This window comes from Meleagris gallopavo, chromosome 4 (genome assembly GCF_000146605.3).
Source record: "Meleagris gallopavo isolate NT-WF06-2002-E0010 breed Aviagen turkey brand Nicholas breeding stock chromosome 4, Turkey_5.1, whole genome shotgun sequence".
In the NCBI taxonomy this organism is placed as follows: Eukaryota; Metazoa; Chordata; class Aves; order Galliformes; family Phasianidae; genus Meleagris; species Meleagris gallopavo.
In genome coordinates, this window is record NC_015014.2 from 40,369,942 (window position 1) to 40,396,639 (window position 26,698).

At 37.4% G+C, this 26,698-nt stretch overlaps 2 protein-coding genes across 2 annotated transcripts in view; both read right to left on the bottom strand.

Moving 5' to 3' along the window:
- Window positions 1-3: 3 nt before the first annotated feature.
- On the bottom strand, window positions 4-14,211 carry BDH2 (3-hydroxybutyrate dehydrogenase 2). The gene is made up of 10 exons (XM_003205765.4): window positions 14,107-14,211; window positions 12,187-12,267; window positions 10,910-10,988; window positions 8,314-8,410; window positions 7,702-7,810; window positions 6,966-7,026; window positions 5,569-5,682; window positions 4,967-5,025; window positions 2,811-2,903; window positions 4-1,586 (listed from the first exon to the last, which is right to left on the bottom strand). The coding sequence occupies exons 2-10, from the start codon at window positions 12,256-12,258 to the stop codon at window positions 1,533-1,535; spliced, it is 738 nt and encodes a 245-aa protein (XP_003205813.1). The 5' UTR covers window positions 12,259-12,267; window positions 14,107-14,211; the 3' UTR covers window positions 4-1,532.
- A 549-nt stretch (window positions 14,212-14,760) lies between these two features.
- Window positions 14,761-26,698, bottom strand: part of CENPE (centromere protein E) — a gene marked incomplete at its 5' end in the record, with an annotated part of 39,248 nt that continues 27,310 nt past the window's right edge. Inside the window, 10 exon segments of the mRNA XM_019615132.2 lie at window positions 14,761-16,224; window positions 17,109-17,368; window positions 17,861-18,029; window positions 19,359-19,456; window positions 20,338-20,450; window positions 20,829-21,032; window positions 21,641-21,862; window positions 24,751-24,960; window positions 25,458-25,664; window positions 26,402-26,614. Coding sequence (XP_019470677.1) covers window positions 16,127-16,224; window positions 17,109-17,368; window positions 17,861-18,029; window positions 19,359-19,456; window positions 20,338-20,450; window positions 20,829-21,032; window positions 21,641-21,862; window positions 24,751-24,960; window positions 25,458-25,664; window positions 26,402-26,614 — 1,794 coding nt within the window.

Below are 26,698 nucleotides of genomic sequence, written 5' to 3' on the forward strand. Positions count from 1 at the left end.
TCATTGCCTTAGGTCTTTGGTCATGTCTTTTTTTTTTTTTCTTCTCAGTATGATTCTTTACCATGGCAGGTTTCTGATTTGTAAATCAAAGCTTCAGTGTGCTACTAGGATAAAAATTATCAATACAAACTCTTGTAGAAACAGTCACTTTGAGAGAAATTTAGTTTTAATTTTTAGCAAGAAGTATATTTGTGTCTGATACCCAAGCAATGGAATATCTAAGCATAGAACCTAATCTGTAGAATTGATAATATTTGTCCTGTATTGGTACATTCACTAGTAAATCCTTCTGGGAGAGGAACATATTTGTTCTATTTTAAGTGGTAAAAATCCCACTCCTTTTGCTTCTACACCTGAAGTAAAATATATTCTGGAAGATTCACACGTGTATCTAAGAACACCGCTTACACGTATACACGTCTATCAGAGTGATATTCTTGAATAGTGCTTTCTGCCCATGAAAAATAAAAGAAACAGTTAAAATATTTTGAAGACTATTTTAAAAGTGAGTTATGCCATTAATGAAACAGTTTGGGCCTCAGTTTCTCCTCAGTAAGACCTCTTTAGTACTAGTAAATGTATTAATTTTGAAACTGACTGCGAAACTACCTGATTCTGTAAGGCTTACAGCATGCGGAGAGCATAGTCTTTTAACAGCATTATAACAATTTATCTTCTACCATCTCTGCTTTACAAAGACAATGTCTATAATCTTCATATGCCTAAACAAAAAAACACTGTGGAACCACAAGGCAGCCAGTTGTACTGCTTCTAATGGTCATAGCTTTTTGGGCTATGACTTGTTCAAAATTTCAACAGTCTAACTTGTCCAGTATATGGGAAAATGGATATTGTAGTTGCAGAAAACAGTTGTGCATGTATACTAATTCCTTATGTGCAGGAATTTCTTCTGCCCATACACTATATATCCAAACAGCCTCTGACAGTCTTGTACCTTCTACTCTGGATGTCAGGTCAGATTCTTTTCAACAGTCCAACACAAACTATTTTTCTATAGTCATTACTGTTTTCAAAAACCATTTTGCTAATGATAGAAGTGAGCAGAAACGAAAGTCTGCAAAGCAGGATGGATTTTCAGGTATAATTTGCAAGATCTAGTGTGTTCTCTTAAAGTAAATGTCTGTCATGAGTAACAAAATCATTTCAACCTTCACATATACCACTTCTGCTTTCTTCTGTTGTTTAAAATAAACATTAAATTTGATAACTTTTTGGCTGCTTTAAAAGTAGTCTGTTTTCTCTGGATAGTCTCAATGCTGGTAAGAATTGTGAATGTTTAAATTCTAAATATTTTCCAGGTTGAGAATAACGATGGCATTAATTCCTTTCATTTAGATTTGCTTAAAACAAGACTGATTATAGAATGAGATCGCACAACCATAGAAATGCACCAAATTTGTTCTAGGTTACATCCTGTAAGTGATTTAAAACTTTGAAAACTCTTAACTGAGAAACATGATCTTCACTTTTTGCCTTTCATTGTATGGATTTCCATCTACAGGTAGAGTTGATCACAAGCTCCATCCTCCATCAATGACAACTTCATTGCCAGTCATGTAGGCAGACTGAAATTACACAGAATATAGTATTTTTTAAATGCTATTTTTTTTCACAATACTTTTTTTTTTAATAAATATTAAAAGCATACACTTTTTCCACTTTTTTTTTTTTTAAATAAGCTTAGAAACAGAAGCCTTTTGGCTAACTCAAGGGAGTGCAACAGAAGTAGTATTAAAGGCATTAAGACTAAAATACATCCTGAATGGGCAAATTCACATATGCTAGTCTTCACAGGTTTCACCTCGAGGAATAATGTTTTACACTATGATGTTATTAGCTCCATTCAGCTGAGCGAAATATGACTTAGGTCAACCAGTAAGGGGACCTAAATGAAAATTTAGATGATTTAGAATAATGAGGTAAAGAACTGAGCTGGAGACATCCTTTTCTGAAACATATTGCAAAACTGGAATTCTGTTTACACAAGTTTGAAAACCATGTGATCAGACTGGAAAATTAGTAGCTTTACAGAAACACTGTTTGAGAACACTAGAAAGAAGATGAAAAGATTATGATAGATGGAAACATCAAGAGTGAATTAATTGCATTAAAATTATTCTGCTGTGCCCAGCAGGACTGCTGGGCAAGTTCATTGGAACCCAGTTCAGTATTAGATCCATTGTGAATGTATAACATCTGAAATAAGCTTGATATGTGTTCATTATTATTAATGGTATTTGCAGTGAACATTTAGAGTTTGGTCTATAAAAACCTCAGTTGCTCTATTGCTTTCCTTAAGCCAAAATGGCAGGCTTAAACATAGCATTAGACCTCTTAGCTCAGATCTCTCTCTCATGGGTCTGCACAAATATTCTCTCTTGCTTACTGCAAGCAGGTAATGACAGTACTAATTCTACTTCCTTAGAAAAATATCTAACTGCAGCGCAAACAGAATAACTTGCAAGAGCAGACAAGCCCATTTCTTCTATGATTCAGAATGATCTGAGGTCAGTCAGCTTTCTCAAATTTCAGGGAAAAAAACCTGACTATGGCACCAAGTTTATAATGCCTGAATCACTGTCAACATTCAGAGTAATTTTTGTATCATAAGTTTTACTCAGTAAAGGTTTGGGGGCTGTTGTTGTTTTGTTTGTTTTTTTTTTCTTTGGGGTGGGGGGTAATAATCAAGCTCATAGAGGATACAAGCCCTCCTAGAAAAAATTCTCTCTACTGAGAAGAGGCAAAATAAATTGCAATTGTGACAGGAAGTGTTATTGTTCCATACTTACTTCCTCAGAAGCCAAGTACACAAAGAGATGGGCCACTTCTTCAGCGGTAGCCATCCTGCCAATCCTCTGTCTGGCTAGGAAATCTTTCAGTGCCTAGATATATAAAAGCATTTGGTATATTGAAAATTTTAAATAATTATTTTAATCCAATTAGCATGTGATGTGTACAAAGCAATACTGGAAGCAAGCCATACGTTATAATTTTTAGCTTACTGGCTAGGGAGTATATGCTAGAAGAAGTTAGAATGCTCGCTGTTGTACAGATTTCACGGACCTAAACTTCTAGTTGCAGAATAAAGCCACTGAAGCCCTTCCTCTTTGGTGGATGATATTCCCAGACCCTTCAAATGAGTCCTCACAGTCATTGAATTAGTACAATTAAAGATGCCAATTAATTTTTAAACACATAGGTCAGAGTGCCCTTTCTATCATTGTTTTGCACTGGTCTGTATTTACTGAGCAACAGTGTCCTTCCAAGGCATTTTAAATCTCCCATCCTCAGCAGAAATTCACCAAACTATCAAAGACAATACTACTGTTATATTATCCTTGGTACTCTAAGATATGGAATTTTCTTCAGTTTGAGGAGTGCTGTGGGTTTGTTTTAGTTATTGGAAAGGAAAAAAGAAGGATAAACGTTGTTACATGAACAAACTAATTAATTGCTTGCTCATGATATAGGCTGGTTTGTTTAGCAATAGAGATCAGTATATTCGTTTAAGAACTGATACATTAATTTTGTAAAAGGAATCCGTGAATGCTAGTTCTGTAACTTCCCATTTCAACTTTGCTTGGTGTGTAAACAGCCTTGTTTTTCTCAGACTTTGTGAACAGCCTTGTTTAAAAACTGTCTGGATGTGGTGCTGCTGCGAAAGACTAACTTTTTTTTTTTTTAGGGTTACATGATTTAGCAGTGGGTTGTTAAAGAGTTAGGGTAGTATGGTTAGGTTGAGGTTGGACTTGATGATCTTTAAGGTCTTTTCCAACCTGAGCAATTCTATGATTCTATGATTCCCTCAATGGTTCTGCTTCACGAGAAGCCCTGGAGACATAATAGACTACTTCTATCTTCGCACCCATCAGGTACAAGAATTTATTCCTCAGATTTCTCTCATTTTTTTGGACTAGTGCATACTAACATAGAAAGTTGCTCATTATAGGCTAACAAGGAATGGAAATTTGGCAAGTTGGGGAAAAACTGCTAAGTTCAGCCAAAAGTCTCTGTGATGAAGCTGATGATGGAAAAATGAGAGAGAGTGGTTGAAAATGACTGGAGGCTGCTACCATACATGCCCAGAGGGATATTAGCATATATTAATATATTATTGGTGGACAACAGGTTGGCCATGAGCCAACAGTGTGCCCTTGTGGCCAAAAAAGCCAATGGCATTCTGGGGTGCATTAAAAAGAGCATGGCCAGCAGGTCGAGGGAGGTGATCCTCCCCCTCTACTCTGCCCTGGTAAGGTCTATCTGGAGTACTGTGTTCAGTTCTGGGCTCCCCAGTACAAAAAAGACAGAGATCTCTTGGAAAGAGTCCAGCAGAGGGCCACAAAGATGGTGAAGGGCCTGGAGCATCTCCCCTATGAAGAAAGGCTGAGTGAACTGGGTCTGTTTAGCCTTGAGAAAAGACGACTGATCCAGGTCTATAAATATCTAAGGCGTGGGGGCAGAGCGGCGAGGCCAGACTCTTTTCAGCAGTGCGTGGAGACAGGACAAGGGGAAATGGCCAGAAACTGCAGCATACGAATTTCCGCACAAATGTGCGCAAGAACTTATTTACGATGAGGGTGATGGAGCGCTGGAACAGGCTGCCCAGGGGGGTTGTGGAGTCTCCTTCACTGGAGATATTCAGGACCTGCCTGGACACCTACTTGTGCGACCTGGTGTAGGGAGTCTGCTTTGGCAGGGGGATTGGACTCGCTCTCTGGAGGTCCCTTCCAACCCCTGTGATTCTGTGATTATTGAAAAAAATGAATAGGTATGGAAATGTACTGTTTATGTATGTCTTAACTGTTTGAACGTAGAACTTGAACTCTGAGAGTGCACTCATTTTGTCAAGTCATCTGGTACACATCATGAGGAATAAAGGAATGCCACTTTCTAACACCATATTAGAGTTCAAGGGTTTTCTTCCCAAATATCGAATGACACTCACCTGGTCTGGGTTAGATTGGGCTTTGATTCTTTCCTGTAAAGATGGTGTGTCAACAGTTCCTAAGCAAAAATTGTAATTTCAAAAGTTAAAGCTCAACTTCATCAGCAATCGTAACAAGAAGTACAGTTCATGGGTTCCATTTGTATATCATAATACTGATGTGTAACATCATAACAGAATTCAGGAAAAAGACTGCAAAACTATCAATGTAATCTAGGAGCCTAAATTTCAATAGAAGATAAGACTTGAGAATTACATTCAATACTTTTCAGATGTTTGAAAAATAGCTGGCCTGCTACATAGGCACCCCCTGCTTCTAACTTGAGAAATATAGGGTTAACAATAAGCCTCAAAATACTGTGTAATCTGTGTATAATGTGCATGTGCTGGTTTAGCAAATTAAATTTTTTTAATTATAAAATAACAAGATTTCTATTTTGAGAGTCAGAAATGTTAACATACGTCCTTTTTTCCCCCCCTTAGTTTCTTGTAACAATGGTTGCTGCTTACAAATCTATTTTTTGTTAATAATGTCCAATCATATTATGCTGTATACCTTTTATCATCCACTTGTATTAACAATATACTGTAACAATACTTACCAGGACATACACAGTTGCATCTGATCCCTTGTTCAATGAAATCAGCAGCCACAGACTTTGTTAGACCAATAACTGCTGCCTTGGAAGTACTATATACACATCTGTTCACAACTCCTAACAGAAGGTCAGTATGAAGGCAGCACAGAAACAAAAGTCAAAAAAGAACAGAGAAGTTTATTCAATATGCATCAGCTTCTGGACTCCAGTGTTTCTTTAGCTTGCCCTTATGGAGAAGCTATGCTAACTAGAATGCCAACTGCCAGAATTCTACTCAGGCATACACCAGAATAAAGCACAGGATTCTTCAATAACAGGAATCTGGGGGAGTAGTCCAGAAAAAGTAACATTGCAAGCATACAAAGGTTCATGAAGAGCAGTCTCTCCTCTTTAAGCCATCATTAGTTTTCATTGTAGTTATGATATGTAGTATTGCTTATTGATTCATTGTTTCTCTGAGGAACAAAAATAGCAAGAAATCACTGAACAGATCTCTTTTTTCAGTTATTACATACTGATAAAAAAGATGCTACAAAACTTTCATAATAGATTCAAAAGCTCATAGGCCAAGATTTGAGCGTTTCTGAAGCTGCCCATGTGTTGATATACATATTTTTTTTGTTCTTGCATCCCTCCCACATTTGCCAACATCCTCTAAATTAAGAGCAGTGCAATATTTGTTGTTCTTACAATTTTCTCACCTGCCACTCCCCCAAATATTATTATGTAGCTTTTCAGCTTTTTTTCTTAAGTTTTTATACATGTCACTGCAAATTATTATTACTGTTTTTAAGAAGCCTGAAGACTTTTTCATAGTACCAGTGTGCGCTTGCAGTATCACTTCACTGCCCTCATGTGTGAGCAGAAAGTCAGATTTGCTCACTTCAGCTGCCCTAGGGAGTACTACGTACTAGGGAAAAAAAAAAACAAACAAGCATGAGGGTCTTTATTGTAGATCATTAGAATGCAAAAAATCAAAGCAAACACCTAGGCAACCTGAATAGAAGCAACCTGCACTGAACAGAGATAACAAGCATCAGATCCAACACTGTAGCAAACCTTCCTTTATCAGGAGGCCCTGATAAAGGTTGTTATAAACCTTTGTTTTGATCACAAAACTTCATCTACAACAAACAAACCAGTATCATCCACCTCCTTTTACAGCGAAACTGTAATTAAGAGCAACCCATTCTGTGTGCTGACTGTGGAATTACTACTGTACATAATTTAACTAGAGCGTGCTTCATCAGGAATACACACAAAGGATCAAAATCAAGGGCATTTGTTATATATATAAAAAGGTTTTCTTAAGAATGGATATACAAATTTTTACAGAACACAGTGTCAACATGATATCTTAAGACTGATTTATATAAGAATCACTCTAGAAAGCCACTCACCTTTAATGCTGGATGCCACAGAAGACATATTTATAATATTTCCAGATTTCTGTTTAATCATCTGCAAAAGAACATTTACATCATTCAAACTGTTTTGTTATTTGCAGGCCTATCAGAATAGCCAATAGCACCAGAGTAGTCCTATATACAATTGAAATGTAAGATAATGAGTCATAGGCATGAATACGTGTTCATTTCTTTTTGATTTGTTAACTGAAGTAATAAAACAGATTCTGAAATTGTCACTGCGTACTCTTGCCCACCCTAGGGTTTACCACCCAACTAATTGACAGGATTATTGAAGTGACACAACTGTAGCTTATCTTGTTCCAATTCACGTAAGACAGAGTGGCTAAGACTCGAAAACAACAAAAAGAGAAAACAACAAAAAGAGAAAACAACAAAAAGAGAAAACAACAAAAAGAGAAAACAACAAAAAGAGAAAACAACAAAAAGAGAAAACAACAAAAAGAGAAAACCTTTTAAGTGTGCTTGTGTTATAACCTTTTTAGACATCTCAAAACATGAAGTGTCTAAAGCTGTTATAAACAACCTTTGGAAATGAAGGTCAACTAATAAAAGCAAGGACTGGTCACAGCTACCTCCGTTGGCCTTTGCATTTACAGAAAAAGTTGCACAACTGTATGCTTATCTCAAATTGCAGCCTGTGACAAGCAGGAATGACTTAAAACTGTCATATTTAATTGCAACGCAGCAGAGAGCAACAAAGCCTTACTTTAGGAAGGAATGTCTTGATCATTAGATACATGCTGCGAACATTGAGGTTCATAGCAAAGTTCCAGTCTCGTTCTTCACAATCCAGAATGGTCCCATGATGAACAAACCTGGAATAAGTACATGACTACTGTGGAAGGTTTACACTTCTATGGCTTTTTATGCACATTCTGCCATTACCATTTTGTAGTATCCTTCCAATCCTGAAAAAGCAGAGACAAGAGCCCTTTTGAAGGAAGCAACAGTTTTTCATCTAATGAGTATCAGGGACACAAGGCAGACCCAGTGAGCAATAAAACATTTGCCAATACGGAAATTAAAACACAAATACATATTTAAAAAAAGTGTTGTTAATCCACTGACTTTGCTCACTGTTGCAGGAGGAAGGCTAAATCCAACAGTATAGGGCATCCTCAGAATAGTGAAAATAAGTTCCAGAGCTGTTGTATCTTGGCCTGAGTAACATGGCTGTACACAAAAAGTTCAGTTTTGATGAAAATACATATTAAAGATGCATTAGAACAACAACAAAAAAAATGGATTTGGATAAAAGAAAGTAGTTCTGGAGCATAGGAAAAGCTGAAAAAAGTAGTATGAAATAGAAGATGGTTACCCTGCAATATTACAGAGGACATCTATCCTTTCAATCTCCTCTGCCAGCTCTTCTATCTGTTGCCTTTTGGTGACATCCAGAACCCGTATTTGAATGCCTAGAAAAACACGGTTTTAGTTTAATTGGTTTTGGCTAAGAATTAGTACTTTAATTTTCTCAAGTGCTGAGGACATTGTACCTCCCATTCAAGTCAGTAGCTTGCTAGGAACAGACCCCTCTCAGTGGTAAGCAAGACATGGAGACTTACTGAAAGCTACACTTCATTTGTGCAATGCTTAAAACAGGAATGGACAGCAGGGCATGGTGTTCGAGATTTCAGAAAGGAATTAAAAATACATTAACTGACTTAATGGCCATATAGTATCACACAAACAAATAAGCTAATGTAATTTGCCATAAAAATCGCTTTCTCCTATAAATCTGAATTCCATTCCACTATATTCTCAAGCTAGGCAACTACAAAACTTGTATAATCATAACAAGTTTTCATGCCCACTGTTATCAAATTTTTATTACTTGGAACTAGTTACATGTCTCACAATCACATTACCCTCTGTATACATGTAGTTCACGATACTATGAAACAGATTAATATTATTTAATTAATGAGGTAAAACAATTTCATATAAGTCAGATAACTTTGGCAAATGACACAGCTATCAAAATAGAAACACAGAAAGTGCAGCAAACTGATGGCTTCTTCTATGAAAGGTAGTTAAAATACACATGCTTACGATTTGGTAACCGTTTACTTATAATCAAACAAACTGCTTGAAAACTTATTGTTTTTCACTATAAACTTTGGCTTATTACAGCCTCTTAAATACACAAACTTCTCATCCAGCAGAAATCAGAATGAGCATAAAAGGAGGAGTACCACAGTACACTGCAGTAGTAGGTACAGTTAGGCTCCCAGGGCTCTATGACTTGCTGCAGCATGGCCATGGCATACCCTGCATCTAGGATTAAGAGACATCTGGTGCAGAATGCTCGAGCTCCAAAAGATTTTTAAAAAACAAACAAAAACATCCACCACCCACAATTTATTCACGTGCAGGCAGCGGTGACCTACAGTCTAATAGAAGTCTACAATTACCTATTGTGAGGATGTAAAGCAGAGGCAGAGTTTTCAGAAGTCCACAGAAGGGTGAAAGGCAAAATAAAGAATTTGGGAAGTCTGACTGAATGCAGAGAGTGGTGTGGAGTTTATCTTTTTTGCTTCTTATGGATTGTTAGTTTAAAAACATGAGGTCAGTCATGCTGGAATAGAAGCCGACAGAGGTTGGGAAATTTCCAGCTGAGTGGCCCTGAGTAACCTGCTCCAATCAGACTTGCTTTGTGTAAGAAGTAGGTCTTAATAACCTCCAGGGGTCTCATCCAGCCTACACCTGTGTTTTTGAAGCAAACTGATGAGTCCATAAACATGCTTGACTTGCTTTGGTTAAATGATACAGACGCTTCTGAAGAGATTTGTGTATGATGATGTAATTAGTAAGACTACAGGCTAGTGATTAACATAGGCAGTAGAATTACCTCTTCTGGACATGATTCAAAGATCACAATGTGCCAAATCTTGAAGAAAGAGTTTAACTAATCGCAAGCCAAGTGGATGGAAACGGCTGCAAGTGTATGGAAAAATCGCTTTCTTTCCTTCTGAGTACACACTAGCAGAGGGAAAGCAAAGTGCACTTCAAATTGTAACACTTCCCTAAGTATGCTCAAAATGAACTGGTGAAGTCCCAAATTTCTTGAAGAATTACAGCAATACTGCTTGCAGTGAACTCCAGTCAGAGAAGGCCAACATTCACATTAAAAGCTGTACCAGATAAGCGTTTTTGTTTATTTTGCTGTCACACTGTAATAGGAATTCATGAAGTTGACACCCAGTGATAACTGTCCTCCATCACCTTAAGTTAGAAGCACTTTCAGTTGTGAAATATAATTTTCTTTCTTTCTTTCTTTCAAGAAAGAATAACTTTTTAATAGTGTCCCACTATTTGTACATCTCTTGTAATTAAAAAACGTAGCTACTGAAAAATCTTTTCCTTGAAGCAGGTGTTTGTGATATGAACTGGAAAGCACCTTTCAAGCCTGAGCATTTATACAGATAAAATAAGCTCACTGATTGATGTTATTAGTTTGCAAAGATATGCCAATTCCTATTAGGCAGTTATCTTCTAAATGCTTTCCTTGCTGAGTATGGACCAGGGAAATGCAAGGCACTAAATCTATTTGTATAGCTGGAGATGAGTTCTTATAATCAGGGAAAAGCATTCCATATTTTTCACATGATAGTTTTGACAGTCACTCCAGTAATCTTAAAAATAAATGAACAAATAAATAGAAGTAACAAAGCATTCTGGGAAGAGAAAATCAACTGCTTCTCTGACACAAGAAACACAAGATTCCACACTCCTAGAATATTCTGTCTGAAACACTGGTAATTGAAGCATTTTACATGTAATCTCTGCCATTTTACACTACAGACTAAAGTAATGACAATATCTAAACGATTACTCTCCATGTTTTCCATGCTTTTCTGGCCAGCCTACAATATTTACTATATTTGAACTAATGCCTACAGTAGATGATTTACCTGGATGCTTCTCCAGTTCTTGCAGCTTAGTCTTATTGATGTCTGTAGCAATGACTTTGGCTCCTTCTTTAGCAAAAGCCTGAAGAATACAATAAGAGATGTAGTTTGTTTTTAGATATCCCATATTTTACAAGAAAATCTGTTCTCCTCTCATTTGGTTTTGGTTTGAAATAAAAGTTGACTGAAGGCAGCTAATCTCCCCCTACTCATTCTAGGCAAGCAAGGACATTAATGGACATTGATTACTAAACATCCTGGGGACAACTAAAAAACTATATGTTATGAGAGATTTATGTTCTTTTCTATGAAATAAGAAATCCATAAATAAAGCACGAAAGCAGTAACCAAACTAAGACAATGGGTATTATAGCCCTTAGTAACTGCATGTGCACTAGCGAGCACATTACAAACACCTTAGGCTAAAATTATGTCTGATTTCTTATATTTGGTAGGTGAAGACAAATCAAGAGGAATGACATAGCATGAACTTCTTTAGGATCCTTTACATCCAAATCATTGGAACAGAGTAATAGTCAAAAGAAACACAACTTCCATTTGATATTTTAACCAGACATATTCTTTCATTTCCTGATGTTCCCCTCAAAAATCCATTCTGTCTGCATACAGAGCAACCTCCATTCCATAGTCTCTGACAGTAACCCCCAGTCTTCAAAATAAGTGTTTCAAACACAATCTAAGAGGATAGTAGGATTAAATGTGCTAGTCCTCTGTGACTTGTAGGGTATTGGCGAAAGGAAATCACCAGTAAAGTGACCTACTCTTTAGACCATGTTTTTAATGCAAGTGGTGAAAATGAACATTTTCATGCATTCTTAACTGTATGTGTGACAAAATAATCTTGCAAAATTCCTGCTTACAGGGGCTTTTCAGGGCTTGTTGATTAAATTATGCAGATATTGAGATAACCCCGCTAGTTTCTGTCTACTGAGGAAGAAGGAAATGGCAAAGGCAGAACTTGTCAAAAGCAATAGTCAACAAGAAAAAAGAAAAAAAATAATAAAAAATCAATAAATATTTTAATTTATTTTAACAATAACAAAGACATTTAAAAGGGTTTCTCTTACTTTCAGAAATTTGAACAGCAGCAAGCATATGTAATACAGTACGTTAACTATATTGTTCCCTGACTTTTTCAGTAAGTAGTTCTGGCTTCATCTATAGTTTATTAATTTAAGAACTTGTTTGGTGCAGATGTTGTTGCACACGCTAGCATCAGACTAGCTTAGGTACAGGAGAACAAATTTTATCTAACTCACGATAGCAGTGGCTTTTCCAATCCCTTGTGCTGCAGCAGACAGAAGTATTACTTTCCCATCCAGCCGCCCCATACTGCTGGCCTGCGCAAACAGAAAATGTGACAGTCGAATACAAAGTGAGTCAATATCACACTCTCGGAATCAAGTGCAAATTCATTCCATAAACCAAAACACAATTCAGAGCATCTATACTATCAAGTCATAAAGCACTCTTCTGGGCCTCTGAGTCAGCCAAGGTTCTGAGGGTGCACTACCTCAGTCTTGCATTTGCAATGACCAAAATGCATTTGAGCTCAAAAGCCAAACTCTATTTTTATCAGACTCAAAACTTCATTTAAACAAGGAAAAAAAAAAAGAATAATGAGACAGAAGTAAAATAGCTTGTAATCTAGCATCTCCACTGCACACTGTATTCTTAGAATGCAGGTCTCTTCTATTTCTCTCAGACTACTATATTCAACTTACTAGATGGCAACACAATTTGCACAATACCCTCTAGGACTCTGTGAAATGCATTTTTTTTCCCCATCACCTGAGACTGGAATTATCTGCTTTGAATTTTCTTGAGGATCTCCCAACACAGAAGATTCTCAGCTCCACAGGGTAAGAGGATGAAGATAAATGAAAATCCCCCCTCACTTTTACCACATCATTTCACAATAGAGAACTACTAAAGATGCTTGGGGCAAAAGGTGTGGAAGATATTTTTTTATTATTATTTTTGAGTGCTGGATGACACAAATAACCTTCCAGAAGATTTCACCTTACTCAAGCTGTGAAAGCCAAAAGGCAAAGTGCAGTTTTCTTCTCTGCCTAGATAGATGCTTTCAAAGGAGTTATTATGTTTGAAGAAATGTAGTATATAACGGTGTAAATAAACAAGCAACTGAGCTTCTCTGTATAGCTATGAGTGTAGGAATGTGTCCCTAAACCCTTAAGTTTTTAAAATATAAGCACGAATCCAACATGCCGAGTACTTCATTTGCGTTGCATACAAACACTGTTATTTCCCCTACATTAGCAGCCAACAATATCACCTGGAAACAGTCAAATTCATTTGTTAGTTCAGTTTAGGTTTTTATGTCAGATTACATCAATTTTGATTTCAAATCTTTCTTTCCCAGAAGCTTTGCTTCCCTCCTCCCCCCTCAAAATTGAAGCAAAACTAATATATTTCTCCAAAGGTTACTGATTCAACAAAATGGATTTCTTTCTAAAGAACTTGACTAAAAAGTTCTTTCTGCTGTAATACAAAAAGCATTATCCCACTTGACTTAAAGCCAGCCTGACTTACAGACCATTTTTCAACCTAATTTTAGGATTTTGCTCGTAAAAGAATAACTGACACAATAAATCTAAAGAAAAAACAAACAAAAACAAAACCACCAAAACTGTCCACAATGTAAGCAATAACATGCATTTTTTTCTAATTAGGAGAAAGCACAACACCTTAGACATAATTTTTCAGGTTAGTAAAATGATGCATCTTAGGATGCCTCTGATGTATGCTATATCACTACATGAGATTGTGCCTGTGTTAGCATAATTTTTTTCATTTTAGCATGTGAAGATTGCCAAGTTAAACAGAGTAAAATGTGACCATATATACAACTAGGTAGCACTAACTCTACAACGTATCGCACTTACTGCAAAAGTCCTAAGTATCTCAAAAGTTTGCTCAAAGCACTCAGTCAAGGCTGAGGAAACTCATTCTTTGCTGTTACACACATTTTCAGTACAAAAAAAATAATAATAAAACAACCAACAACGATCAGCTGAAGTACTTCCTCAAATCACCCTACCATTTTAGATGCAAAATGCTTTATAAACACATTTTTGATCTGACAATGAGTTTTCATGAACATTTGACATACCAATTCGATGAAGCTTTTAAAACTAAAGATTAACATAGTCACTCACCAAAAGATCTCAGCCAGCTTGTTACGTGTAATGACCTTTGTAATAAAAAGGAAGTCTTATGATTCTTTGCTGTGCTTGTTGGGAGTTGTAGTCTAACTGGTAAGTTTCTCTCCATGAGAGTAATTTCCTGTTGAAACATGAAGATGCTGCCATCTAGTGAAACTCAAGACTTTAAGTATGATTTTCTCCTGCACAGTGTAGGGACAAAAAAGGATCATAAACCTCGGCTGTTGATTTTTTCCTAGAGAATACAAAAGATTAACAGAATATTCACCAAAACCTAAGGCTTTGTAACTCATCTGCCTCAAAAAAAAAAAGAATTAAGTTTTTTAAAAGCATTTCTCCTCTCCCACCTTTTTGTCTACTAATTGAGACAGACCTGGTGCAGTATATTCCTGTTTTTCAGCTCAAGCACAAGAGAAATCTCCAAGTCTTTTAGAATTACAGCAAGCAATTAATAAAGTATCTTGAAACTGTAAAAAGCAAACAAAAAACCCTACACAAACAAAAGAAAAAACAATAACAAAACAAAAAGCAGCATAAGACGATAGTCCCAGATATCCCTTCTTCCCTTCTGAAAGATGGTTGAATTCTTTTTTTTTTTTTAAACATTGAAGTAGAATAAGAGGAATAGAAAAAAAAACACAAAAAACCTGTGGTAAACCAAGGAAATATTTCTTTAATAAATAATTTGAAGTTGTGAAAACAAAATCTCAAAACCATGCCAAAACCCAAACTACTTGCATTTATCAAAGTCAGGGAAATAAGACATTCCTGCATATTCACGACTCTGGTAAGACACTGAATTTAGTAATTGTATTTAAAGACTGTTAGCTGAAAACACGCACGTTCTTAAAGCTTGCCAATATACATTCCAAGTCAAAATTTTAGAAATTCAAATACTCAAATTCAAAAACTGCAATTTTGAGTGCCAAATCTCTCCCAGCTAGGAGGAAGGGAAGGATCTATCCCAATACTTCCTGACAAAGCAAAGGTCCAGAGAGAAAGAATTAAGCAAAACACTGGTGACACAGATTTATGCATTAGTAATCTGCAGAAAGATATTGCAACAGACAAGAAACATGATGATAGAAGTGCTGATTACTAGAAAAAACCATCTTTAGACACTGAATGTTACAATCAGCATCCCCAAATCATAGTATCACATCACCACAAAAGTGTTTTGATACTTAAAACATTAAAAGTTTGTCAGAACAAACCTTTTCATACAGAACATTAAAATGGGCTTCAAACTTCAGATGAATAGGATAGTAAAACATAGTCCATATTGATCCCAGTTGTCCAGTTTTATTTTCAACTCATAAGAGCAACAGGATAGTGTCAATTATATCGATTGCTTACTGTTTGAAAAAAAAAAAAAATCCAGAACCCAACTTCAAGCAGGAAATAAAGTATATTCAAAGATGACGAGAAAAACAAGTTATTTTTGCATCATAGTTTACTGAACTGAAGAAATATTAGAAATAAGAGCTTAAGAGAAACCCTTAAAAAAGAAAACTAATAAATTTAGTTGCAATATCCAAATAAAGAGGTTAAAGTTGCAGTGAAAATGTAGTCTTAAGAAAAAAATATTAACTCTTAGTACAAAAACCATTTGTTGAGAAACAAAATTAACTAATGAGTAGATACAAAGTACCCAGAAGAGGACAAAAATGCCAAAAAATGCCAAAGAAGTTTAAGATCAAGAAGTTACACAGTAGATCAGTTTGTGATTCTTTCTTATCTGTTTTTCTTCAGTTCGTTAGCTTTACTTTCTTTGCTACACAAATCAAAAACAACCAAAGGAGATCATCATCAGCAGGTTGCAGGTAACGTCTACTTTTCCATTTTTGTTTTTGTGGAAAAGCTTTTCCACTTCTGGGAAGTAGTAGTTCCAACACAAGGGACTGGCATGCCACCAGAGTTCTCACAATAGATGGCTTTAAGCTGAAGCAACCATTTTCCGTGTAGCTAGATTCTGACTGCAGCCGCTGCAAAGGCAGCTAACAACAGAACACCTCTATTGGGTATTACAATCAGAGGCTTTATCTTTCTCTGAAGTTTCAAACCACTTCTTAAGATGGTCTTCTGTGGACTCTATTCCTGCAGGTTGTGTGTCTGTACAGAAAATAAGAACATTAAAGTGACATTTTCCCAATTAGACAAGCAGTAGGAATACAGCAATTTATTCTTGACTAGTTTTAAATGTCAGCTAGCAAAGCTTGCCTCTGAGAAGTATGGTGCTGTGAAGAAGGCTATACTATTACCTAGATGGACTTCATGAAAAATGACAATGAGTCAGTCTTTCTGCAAGTCTGTCAGTCTAATTGTTGTTAAAGTCTTCAGTGTGCCTGCTGGGGCCTCATGAAAGCTTTTAGAAGCAGGTTGATGAGGACAGTAGCACTAATATACTAAAAATCACTAGACTTCCCAGAAATCACCAGTCCAGAGATAAGAAATATCAGAAAATATCAAAACGGCTATTACAGCAGCAAGAGACTGCCATGCTGGCAAATTCAAAATTCAAAATCCAAGATCAAAAACCAATAATCTCAATAAAGAAATATTAGAAAGAAGACAACCAGCAGTTAACTCTGAATAGATAATAGCACAGTCTGTGAAAATCAGTTTTGTCAGAAGTGTGTGCTTAACTGGTGTAAAGTTAAAAAGCAAAAGATTCTAGAGCATCATTTGACACGATATTCTGCCTCTTCACTTTATAAAGTGATTGGTCATCAACACACTTTCATTGAAGCAAAAGAAATAATAAGTTTGCCTAATCTTCAGGAGATATGTGTCTTAAGTATTTAGGTGATGTAGAGCACGGATAATCTTGGCACCAGTTGGCCAGCCCCTTAACAATCTGCTGAATAGGCATTCAAAACAGCTGCTTCTGTACGTTTCAGGTCCAATCAGGGAAAGTACAGGACGTCTATTCTCAAAGACCACCCTTATATTTTGCTCTCCTAATAACTTTAATAGGACACCACCATGTTACATACCTATTAGTGTATGTAAGTTAGAATTATCAAAGAAGTTTGTTGGACACGTCAATGGCAAAGGCTTTGATATGTACTGAGTCACAGTTTCCTGAGATACAGACTCCTTGGAGGGTGAAGTTGGCTCTCTAAGGGAACGTGACACCGTCTTCCTTGGAGATCTTGGTACTGTCTCTTGAGTAGTCTCTCTTGAGAATCGTTCTCTCAATTTTAGTGCTCTTTCTTTCCATTTTCTAAGTTCCTCCTTCAGTTGAAGCTCATTACTGAGTAGAAAAAAAATTTCCAGCATTTAATTAATAAAAACCTTCAGTTGTTCTCTGAAGTAAAAAGAGAAACAATCCTGATGAGACAGTTCCTACATCTTCAAATAACATATCACAGACTAGGCAATAAAAGCCTCCTATGATATCCAAATGTATCAGTTCTAGAGGTACAAAGTTTCATGGTTTTTGTTTTTTTTTTTTTTCCTTTTTAAGCTAAGATCCCTTCCAACAATTTTACCATAAACATTTTCAACTAAGTTCATCTCCCAGTTACTGATAAACGTTTAGAACAAATTCTTATGGAAGAAAGCAATTTAAAGCTCAGAAGCCATAAACAGGTACACACACACAAATATATCACTAGCTTTTAATAAAAGTTTAGACTTGCTACATTCTTTTGCATCTTAAGATGAGCAGTTATTCAGTCCTACAGGCTTCCTAGAAAGAAAGTGTGATAATTACTTACATGATGCTTACCATTTTTATGCTTACCTTAGTAGAATATCATTTTGTTTCTTCAGGTGCAAGTTTTCTTTCTGCAGCTTAACTTGTTCAGATTTTAAAACAAGTATTTGTGTGCTCTGCACGATACCACTGCCACCACCACAAGTAATGGGAATGGGCATTTGGGATTGCTGAGGAACTTCTTTTTCAGACATTACTAGAAAAAATTTCATACAAATATGTGTATTATTATTACAGTGCTTAAAAATCACATCAATATATATTTTAGATATGTCTATACAAGATTTCTTCCTGTAGTCTTATATGTAAAACCTCACTAGGTTACAAGTGTCATTACAACAGCTATTTTTAAAACTCACTGTTTGGGGCTGTTGAGTCACAGCCTGAACCACTGATTGATCACCTGAGGAAAGGACTGGGTCAGCCCAGTAGGAACACAGATGAAGGTAATTCAGCTGTGTGACTGGCGCCTGGCTGCACCTCTCCTAGACTCCACGTAAGGACTGACTGCCACTGGGGAAGGATCTCTAGACTCCTTCATGGAGTCCTTTCTGCAAACCTAGATCCTTGGATACAAGTGAGCATTCTTTCCCTATTTATTTCTTTTCCTATTTTCACCACAATAATCTTTCTAGCTGTAACACCAACTCTAACACCCACCACCAGTAATCACATTGCCAGGGAGATATTAAGAAGCATAAGAGATGCTTCATTGGACCATTCAGCTTTTATGTAGTTATATAGTTTGAGTTGTGTAGGGATCCTCAGTAAGGAGAGGCATGGATGTGTTGAAGAGCATCCAGAGTAGGGCCACAAAAATGATCGAAGGGATGGAGAACCTGTCCTACAAAGACAGGCTGGGAAAGCTGGGGTTGTTCAGGTTAAAGAGAAGGATCTGAGGTGACCTGATAGTGAACTTTTTGTATGTAAGAGGTAGCCATAAGAAAGAAGGTCTGTTGTGATAAGACAAGGGGAAATAGCTTCAAACTAAAGGAAGGGAAATTTAGACTGAATACAAGGAAAAAGATTGTTTTTATGATAAGGGTAGTGCAGTATTAAAACAGGTTGCAGAGAGAGATATGGTGGATGCCCTATCCCTGGAGACATTCTGAAGATCAGGCTGGACAGGGCTCTGAGCAACCTTATGTAGTTATTGATGTCCCTGTTCACTGCAGGGGAGTCGTATCAGCTGACCTCTAAAGGTCCGTTCCAATTCATACAATTCTATATTTCTAGTTCTACTCATAGAATTAGAAACATAAGGCACTACAACTGCAGCAGCTTATCCCGTTATGATTGCTAGTATGACTGGAGAAATATACAAAAAAAATCAAAACAATACAAGACCTGCTGTGATTATAATACATTGCATATGCAGTTAGTGTATTTTAACCTTTCATCTCTTCCAAAGCCTAACACTTCTCATATCTTTTTGAAGTAAATGGCCTGCATCCCAATCTGGAATTTAAACTATGTAACTGAATGCTTAATATGAAACAGTCCTTTATTTAGGTTTTGAATTTACCAGTAACATCTTGCTCTTGTTGCACTCTTCTAAGTTCTTCTTTTAGCTTTCTTAACTGTTCTTCTTGGTGTTCTGCAAGAGCTTTATAATTAGCAAGTCTGTGTTGGTGGGAAGGCAGACAGGGGGAAAAAAAAGTTTTAAACTTAGTAATCTAAGTTGCAGGAGATCTATTTGATTTTTCAGTTGCCCTAACATAAATGCATAGAAAATAAAAACACATGACTAACTCTACATCTGGTTGTCAGCAAGGTTTTAGTTAAAGTGCAGAAAAGCAGAAGTTTGAACTGAATTAATTCTCTGTCCAGTGAGTTATAGAGCGCTGCCAGTTGCTGTTTCTCCCTCACATTTCTTTGTCAGAATAGTTATGGTTTATGGCTCAATATAGGTTGTTTGAGACATGAAAAAATGTTGAGAGCACTGGTCTTGCTCAGCCTAGAGAAGAGAAGGCTCTGGACCTCATTTCAGCCTTCCAGTACTTAAAGGGAGCTTATAAACAGGAGAGGGAATAACTTTTTACAGTCTGATGCTGGTAGGATTAGGGGGAATGGCTTTCAACTAAAAGAGGGGATATTTAGGTTAGAATTTAGGAAGAAATTCTTTATTTGGAGAGTAGTGAAGCGCTGAAACAGGTTGCCCAAAGAAGTTGTTGATGCCCCATCCCCGGATGCATTCAAAACCAGTTTGGATGGAGCCCTTGGCAGCCTGATCTGGTGAGTGGCAAACCTGCCCACTGCAGGGGGGTTGGAACTAGATGATCTTTAAGTCATCTTCCAATCTAAGCCAATGATGGTACGACTTTGGTGAGTGTACAGGGAAGGAGACTGGTAATCAGCTTGAGATACATATGATTTTTACTTTCTCTGAAATACAGATAGAATAAAAACCTAAGGCATGTAAAGCTGGATGTTTACTACTTATTTGTCAGGTAAGGGTTGGGAATAGGTAGTTAAGAACTATGGAAAGATAAACTTGAACTTACTTCATATCAAAAGAGTTTGATTGCTTCATTCTTTCCATATCACATTTTACTAATTGTGTTTTGAGCTGATCGATTTCTTCTTTGTACAACTCAGCACCTTTATCTAATTTTGCCTAAAAATAAAATGTTTAGTATAAGTTAAGGATTCTTACAGCAGATCTGGGGACTGCTTTGTTTATTCTTGTGTATCACATCTTGCAGGACAAAGTTTGAAGCATAGTTATTCTAGAGTATGAACATCCACGCTATCAACTAGCACCACAGTAGTAGTTGCTGTCCTAACTGTGGTATAATGACACACTCACATATTAGCTTCTAATACCATAACATGTGTTTGAACTTATCTTTGAAAGTTGCATTGGTAGCAAGTGAAGCTGCATACTAAACATGCAAGTAGAGTGTTTTAATGTTAAGAATACCATGCAGAATAAATTGACTGTAAAACACTCTTTCCATGTTGGAGAAAAATGAGAAAAGAATTTGGCTTATACCTGAAGACTCTGATTCTCTGTTAGGGAAGTTCTGAGGCACTTTTCTGTCTCATTCAGTTTAGCTTGTAGCTGGGTGAGCTCACTTGAAGCTGTTGTTATCCTTATCTGTGCTTGTAACTTGTTTATCTTGTCATCTTTCTCTCTGAGATTTTTTCCTGCTTCATTTACTGAATTGTCCAACTTTTGGAGTTTTACTTCCAGAGCCTATTGAGATAAGCAGTTAAGAGTAGTTACATCACAACTTATGAGTATGATCACATGCTGTTACATTGTTAACACAGCATACACTTTGAGGGGGGAAAAAAAAAACAAAACACTAGAACAACAAACAAGGAAGAGTTCTTATACATTCCGTAACACTGTTCATTGGTTTTGTGTCATCTGATGGCATTCTGGAACACTCAAGTCTAGAAAAGGTGATTTGAGTGTGAGTAACTGTAATGTTAAGTATGACAGAAGGAAAGAGTTCAGTTCCTAGGAATAAAGACAGAATTTTCCTGTGCTTCCAGTTGTGGAAAATACTATTATCTCACAAAGCCTCAAGAGTATCACATTATTAGAATCTATACTTCAGAAAAATTTGGGTGCATTTTGTATACATTTGTAAACTGACATTTGGATACAGAAAACAGACAATTAAAATAAATCCCATTACAGGTAAGAGTTTGACCTTTCTTTCGCTTTGGGAATAAAAATAAATATACAAAAGCAAAGCGTATTCTGGGGCAGTGTGGCAGAGATTTACAGCTACCAAACTTTTCAGTTTATGGTACTCCCACCTAGAAAATAAGCATTAAGTAAGTTTTTTGCACCTTTATATCTTGTTTTGCAGCCTTTAGTTCAGTATGAAGTTTGTAATTTTCTTCTTCTAATAGAAGATGAGCAGAGCCACCAGGGGCCAGTTGTTGTTTCAGAGTGTTTAGATCCTGAAGCAACTCTTCAGATTTCTCTTTTCTTTGTTTCAATTCAACGTCAGCATTCTTAAAGAATGTTGAAGTTCTGTCATCCAGATCTGAAGAATGTTGAAGGAGTATCTGAAAAATAATGCAATACAGATAAAATTTTTGAACAAGCTAGAAATAAGTAAAGAAATAGGAAGTTTGCCTGTGTTAATTGTACATTCTTGATTCTGTGTCCCATTTGAAGACACTTGCTACCAGAAATGAAATTACTGACACTCAGAGGTGCTCAGAGGGCTGGAGCACTCCCATCAGTATGAAAGAGCTGGAGCTGTTTAGCATCCAAGGAATGCTCCAGGGGGACCTTACTGTGGCCACCCAATACTTAAGGGGCTCTTACAAAAGAGATTTATCAAGATTCCAAGGCTAACAGCATTACACTGTATGGTAAGAGGGTAGACATATTGGCTAGAAGGAATAAGTTTGTTTACATTGAGCATGGTGAGATCCAGCAGTTGCCTCACCACCTGTAGTGTTCACTGTAGTGAAAAAACTGCAATTCCCAGTAGCCCAAGTAATTACCACGTGGTTTCTGGGAGAAAAGGAGGTGATGTAACCATGGCTCTACTTCTTTCTGTAATGCCATCCACAGCACAGTTAGAAAGATAGCTCTCTCTCCCATTTATTCAACTTGTTACCCTTCATTTGCAGGGATGCGACGAGGAAGGCTAAAGCCCGTCTGGAATTGAATCTAGCTAAAGTGATAAAGGATAATAAAAAAGGCTTCTTCAAGTATGTTAACAGCAAAAGGAAAACTAGAGAGAATGGGGGCCCCTTACTAAGTGAGGGGGGGGTTCTGGTAACAGGGGATGCTGAGAAGGCAGAGATACTGAATGCCTTCTTTACTTCCATCTTCAATGAAAAGGCTCTCCCGCAGGAATCCCACACCCTGGAGATCAGTGAGAGGGTCTGGGGAATGGGAGACTTCCCTTTAGTCAGGAAAGAGGATGTGTGTGAGCGCCTAGGCAGTAATAAGGTCCACAAGTCCATGGGACCTGATGGAGTGCATCCACGCGTGCTGAGGGAGCTGGCGGAGGTCATTGCCGAACCGCTCTCCATCATTTTTGAGAGGTCTTGGATAACAGGGGAGGTCCCTGAAGACTGGAGGATAGCCAATGTCACTCCAGTCTTCAAAAAGGGCAAGAAGAAAGATCCAGGTAATTGTAGGCCTGTCAGCCTCACCTCTGTCCCTGGAAAGGTGATGGAACAGCTTGTGCTGGATACCATCTCCAGACAACTGGGAGAAAAGGAGGTTATCAGGAGTAGTCAGCATGGGTTCAGCAAGGGGAGGTCAAGCTCGACCAACTTGGTGGCCTTCTATGATGCTGTCACATGCTGGGTGGATGGGGGAAGAGCGGTAGATGTAATCTACCTTGATTTTAGAAAGGCATTTGATACTGTCTCCCACAACATCCTTATAACAAAGCTGAGGAAGTGTGGGATAGATGAGTGGACGGTGAGGTGGGTTAAGAACTGGCTGACTGGCAGAGCGCAGAGGGTCGTCGTTGGTGGTGCAGAGTCTGGCTGGAGACCTGTAACCAGTGGTGTCCCCCAGGGGTCTGTGTTGGGTCCGGTCTTGTTCAACATCTTCAACAATGACCTTGATGAGGGGATAGTGGCCACCCTCAGCAAGTTTGCTGATGATACGAAGTTGGGAGGATTGGCTGACACGCCTGAAGGCTGTGCTGCCATTCAGCGAGACCTGGACAGGCTGGAGAGCTGGGCAGTAAGAAACCAGATAAGGTTCAACAAAAGCAAGTGTAGGGTCTTACACCTAGGGAGGAATAATTGCATGCACCAATACAGGCTGGGGGATGAGCTGCTGGAGAGGAGCTCTGCAGAGAGGGACCTGGGCGTCCTGGTGGATGACAGGTTGGCCATGAGCCAGCAGTGTGCCCTTGTGGCCAAAAAGGCCAATGGCATTCTGGGGTGCATTAAAAAGAGCATGGCCAGCAGGTCGAGGGAGGTGATCCTCCCCCTCTACTCTGCCCTGGTAAGGCCTCATCTGGAGTACTGTGTCCAGTTCTGGGCTCCCCAGTTCAAAAAAGACAGGGATCTCTTGGAAAGAGTCCAGCGGAAGGCCACAAAGATGGTGAAGGGCCTGGAGCATCTCCCCTATGAAGAAAGGCTAAGTGAACTGGGTCTGTTTAGCCTTGAGAAAAGAAGACTGAGAGGGGACCTGATCCAGGTTTATAAATATCTGAGGTGTGGCGGCCATAGCGGTGAGGCCAGTCTCTTTTCAGTGGTACGTGGAGACAGGACGAGGGGAAACGGACATAAGCTGCAGCACAGGAAGTTTCGCACGAATGTGCGTAAGAACTTCTTCACGGTGAGGGTGACGGGAGCACTGGAACAGGCTGCCCAGGGAGGTTGTGGAGTCTCCTTCTCTGGAGATATTCAAGTCTCGCCTGGACGCCTACCTGTGCAACCTGGTGTAGAGAACCTGCTTTGGCAGGGGAGTTGGTCTCGATAATCTCTAGAGGTCCCTTCCAACCCCTACAATTCTGTGATTCTGTGATTCTTTTTATATCGTTTTATCTCATATTCCTTTATCACTTCTAGTAAATCAGTTTCTCTGTTACCTCAATCTAGCTGTACTCCCATCTTTTTGTACTCGTCTTCCTGCAGGGTTTTGGGAGGCCCCCTACCACAGGGACAAGACCACATGAACTCATGACACAAATGATACTGAAAAACCTGCCACATACACACAAAATTGTCTCCCACAAGTCTTTTTAAGCACAAGTTTCCAACTTAATTGCACGAGGGGAAAAAAAGTCTTAAAGAAATCTTCTAATTATTCCTACATTTTACACAGTTAAATACTAAAACAAGTGCTGAGAGTAATTAATAAATGAACTTCAAAATAGTTCTTTTTTTTGTTTGTTTTCAACTAGATTACAGAAGTATTTAACACAGTACTCACATTAAATACACTTTTTATGAATCAAGTTTTTATTTACCTTTCCTTTTGGAGTCCAGAATTTAATGACTTGTAAAAGCCTTTCGTTATCCTTCTTTAATTCTTCTTTAAGTTCTTCTGTATTACAGTGGTGTCCTGAACAAGTTTCCCAGAACTGTGTTGTTTCCTTTCTAGTACTTGCTTCCTGCTGCAACTCTGCCTCTATGCTGAGAAGTTCACTCTCCATTTCTGATATATCTTTGAGGATGATCTTCACAGAGAAGGGATCAAGTTAAAATATTGTTTTGTTAGGTGTATGTATGTTTTTGCCCCCTCAGCTATCTATATATAGAGGAAGTACATTTTAGCATCTAACTATTCCATTTTTGCTAGGCTAAAAGAAATTTCACTATCCCCTACTGGAAAAATTAGGCAACCCAGGCTCCTGGGTGCAGGTGGGAAGGTGAAAATGGAAAAATGTTTGTTAGTGAAAATTTATCTAATTGCTAACAGAAATCATCTCAGTATCACATAGAAATGTATTCTACACGGCAAACTAGTAAATAACAGTCAAAAGATTTTCTAACTTAATTTTTAGCCACTTTACCAAACCAAGTTCATTTTATGTAATTGGTTAGCATTAAAATAGAATTGCTTCTCCCTCCTCAAGCAAAGTTTAAATAGCTAAAAACAATGTCCATTAGACTAGTGCAACCACGTTACATCATGTTTTGAAATACCCAAGTCTTTGAAAATTTTAAATCATACCTGTGTATTCAGTTGCAAACTCTGCCACGTTTCGACATTTAACTCTTGAGAAGATATTTCATTCTGATTCAAATGACACTTCTTCAGACACTGAATTTGAACTTGTAACTGATGTTGTTTTTTCTTTTCCTCATACAATTCCATTACATACTTGTTAACAGTAGCATGATAATCCTTCTTCTTTGAACAAACACGACTGAACAAAAACTGTTGAACAACAACAACAAAAGAACATTAGGTAACTTATGTAAAAATAGGAGATCAGATTCTTTAAGAATACTAGTTAAACCTTTCTTGTTAAACGTTTTAGGCAATGGTATTTATAAAGATGACTGATATTTTTATTACCAGAACTTTCATTCTATCATTATTTTGCCTCCCTGCCTTCCTTCTCCCTCCCTTTCATAGTAAATGAGAAAAAAACACCACAACTATATGTTTTACTATACTTGTGTTCATGATGTCAGTAATTCTTTCCTAAATCTTTTCAATTTTCCCTAATAATTGCAGTATGTTTCTCCACAGAACTATGGATTGAGGAAAGTCTGAATTACCATAGAAGTTACTAAACTTTTTGGTATTTTTACAAAATAAACAGATCTCCAAGGCATCTTGCATATTTTCTCCAAGGAAATAGGTACTCAGATGACTATAATTTGATTTACAAACAGAACAGTTCCCATCAGTGAAAATGGATTAGTACCGATGAAATACTACTGTGGAAAGCAGTTGAATTACAGTAAAAAAAAAAAAATAGAGGTTCATTTATCTAAACAGTTCCAGTTTTTTTTAGATATATAAGGGGTCTATTTTCTTTAAAACAAGCATTTATGAAACATTAAAGCCAGATCATATAGAATCCTAGCTATTGATAGTGAGACTATTTAAAAAAAATAAAACAAAGCAGTATGAATTATCCACATATTCAGCACTTTACTTGGTACCTTCAATTTGTTCAATAAACTCTGGAGATGACCATTAATTCTCTCATTTTCCATTTGCAGTTGATTGACTTCTTTACTCTGTTCCAATGAAAGCTGAGTCAGTATTGCAGCTATCACTGCTTTCTGACAATCCAGTTCAGCTTTTAGATCGAGAGACATTGTAGAGAGACAATCGTACCTCTTCCTTATATCTGGGAATATCTCAAGAAGTTCCTAAATATAAATTAAGCAAATTAAGTCACAATAAGCAAAGAGTCATTAGTTATAAATAAGCTGAACATCAGATTCCACAGCACG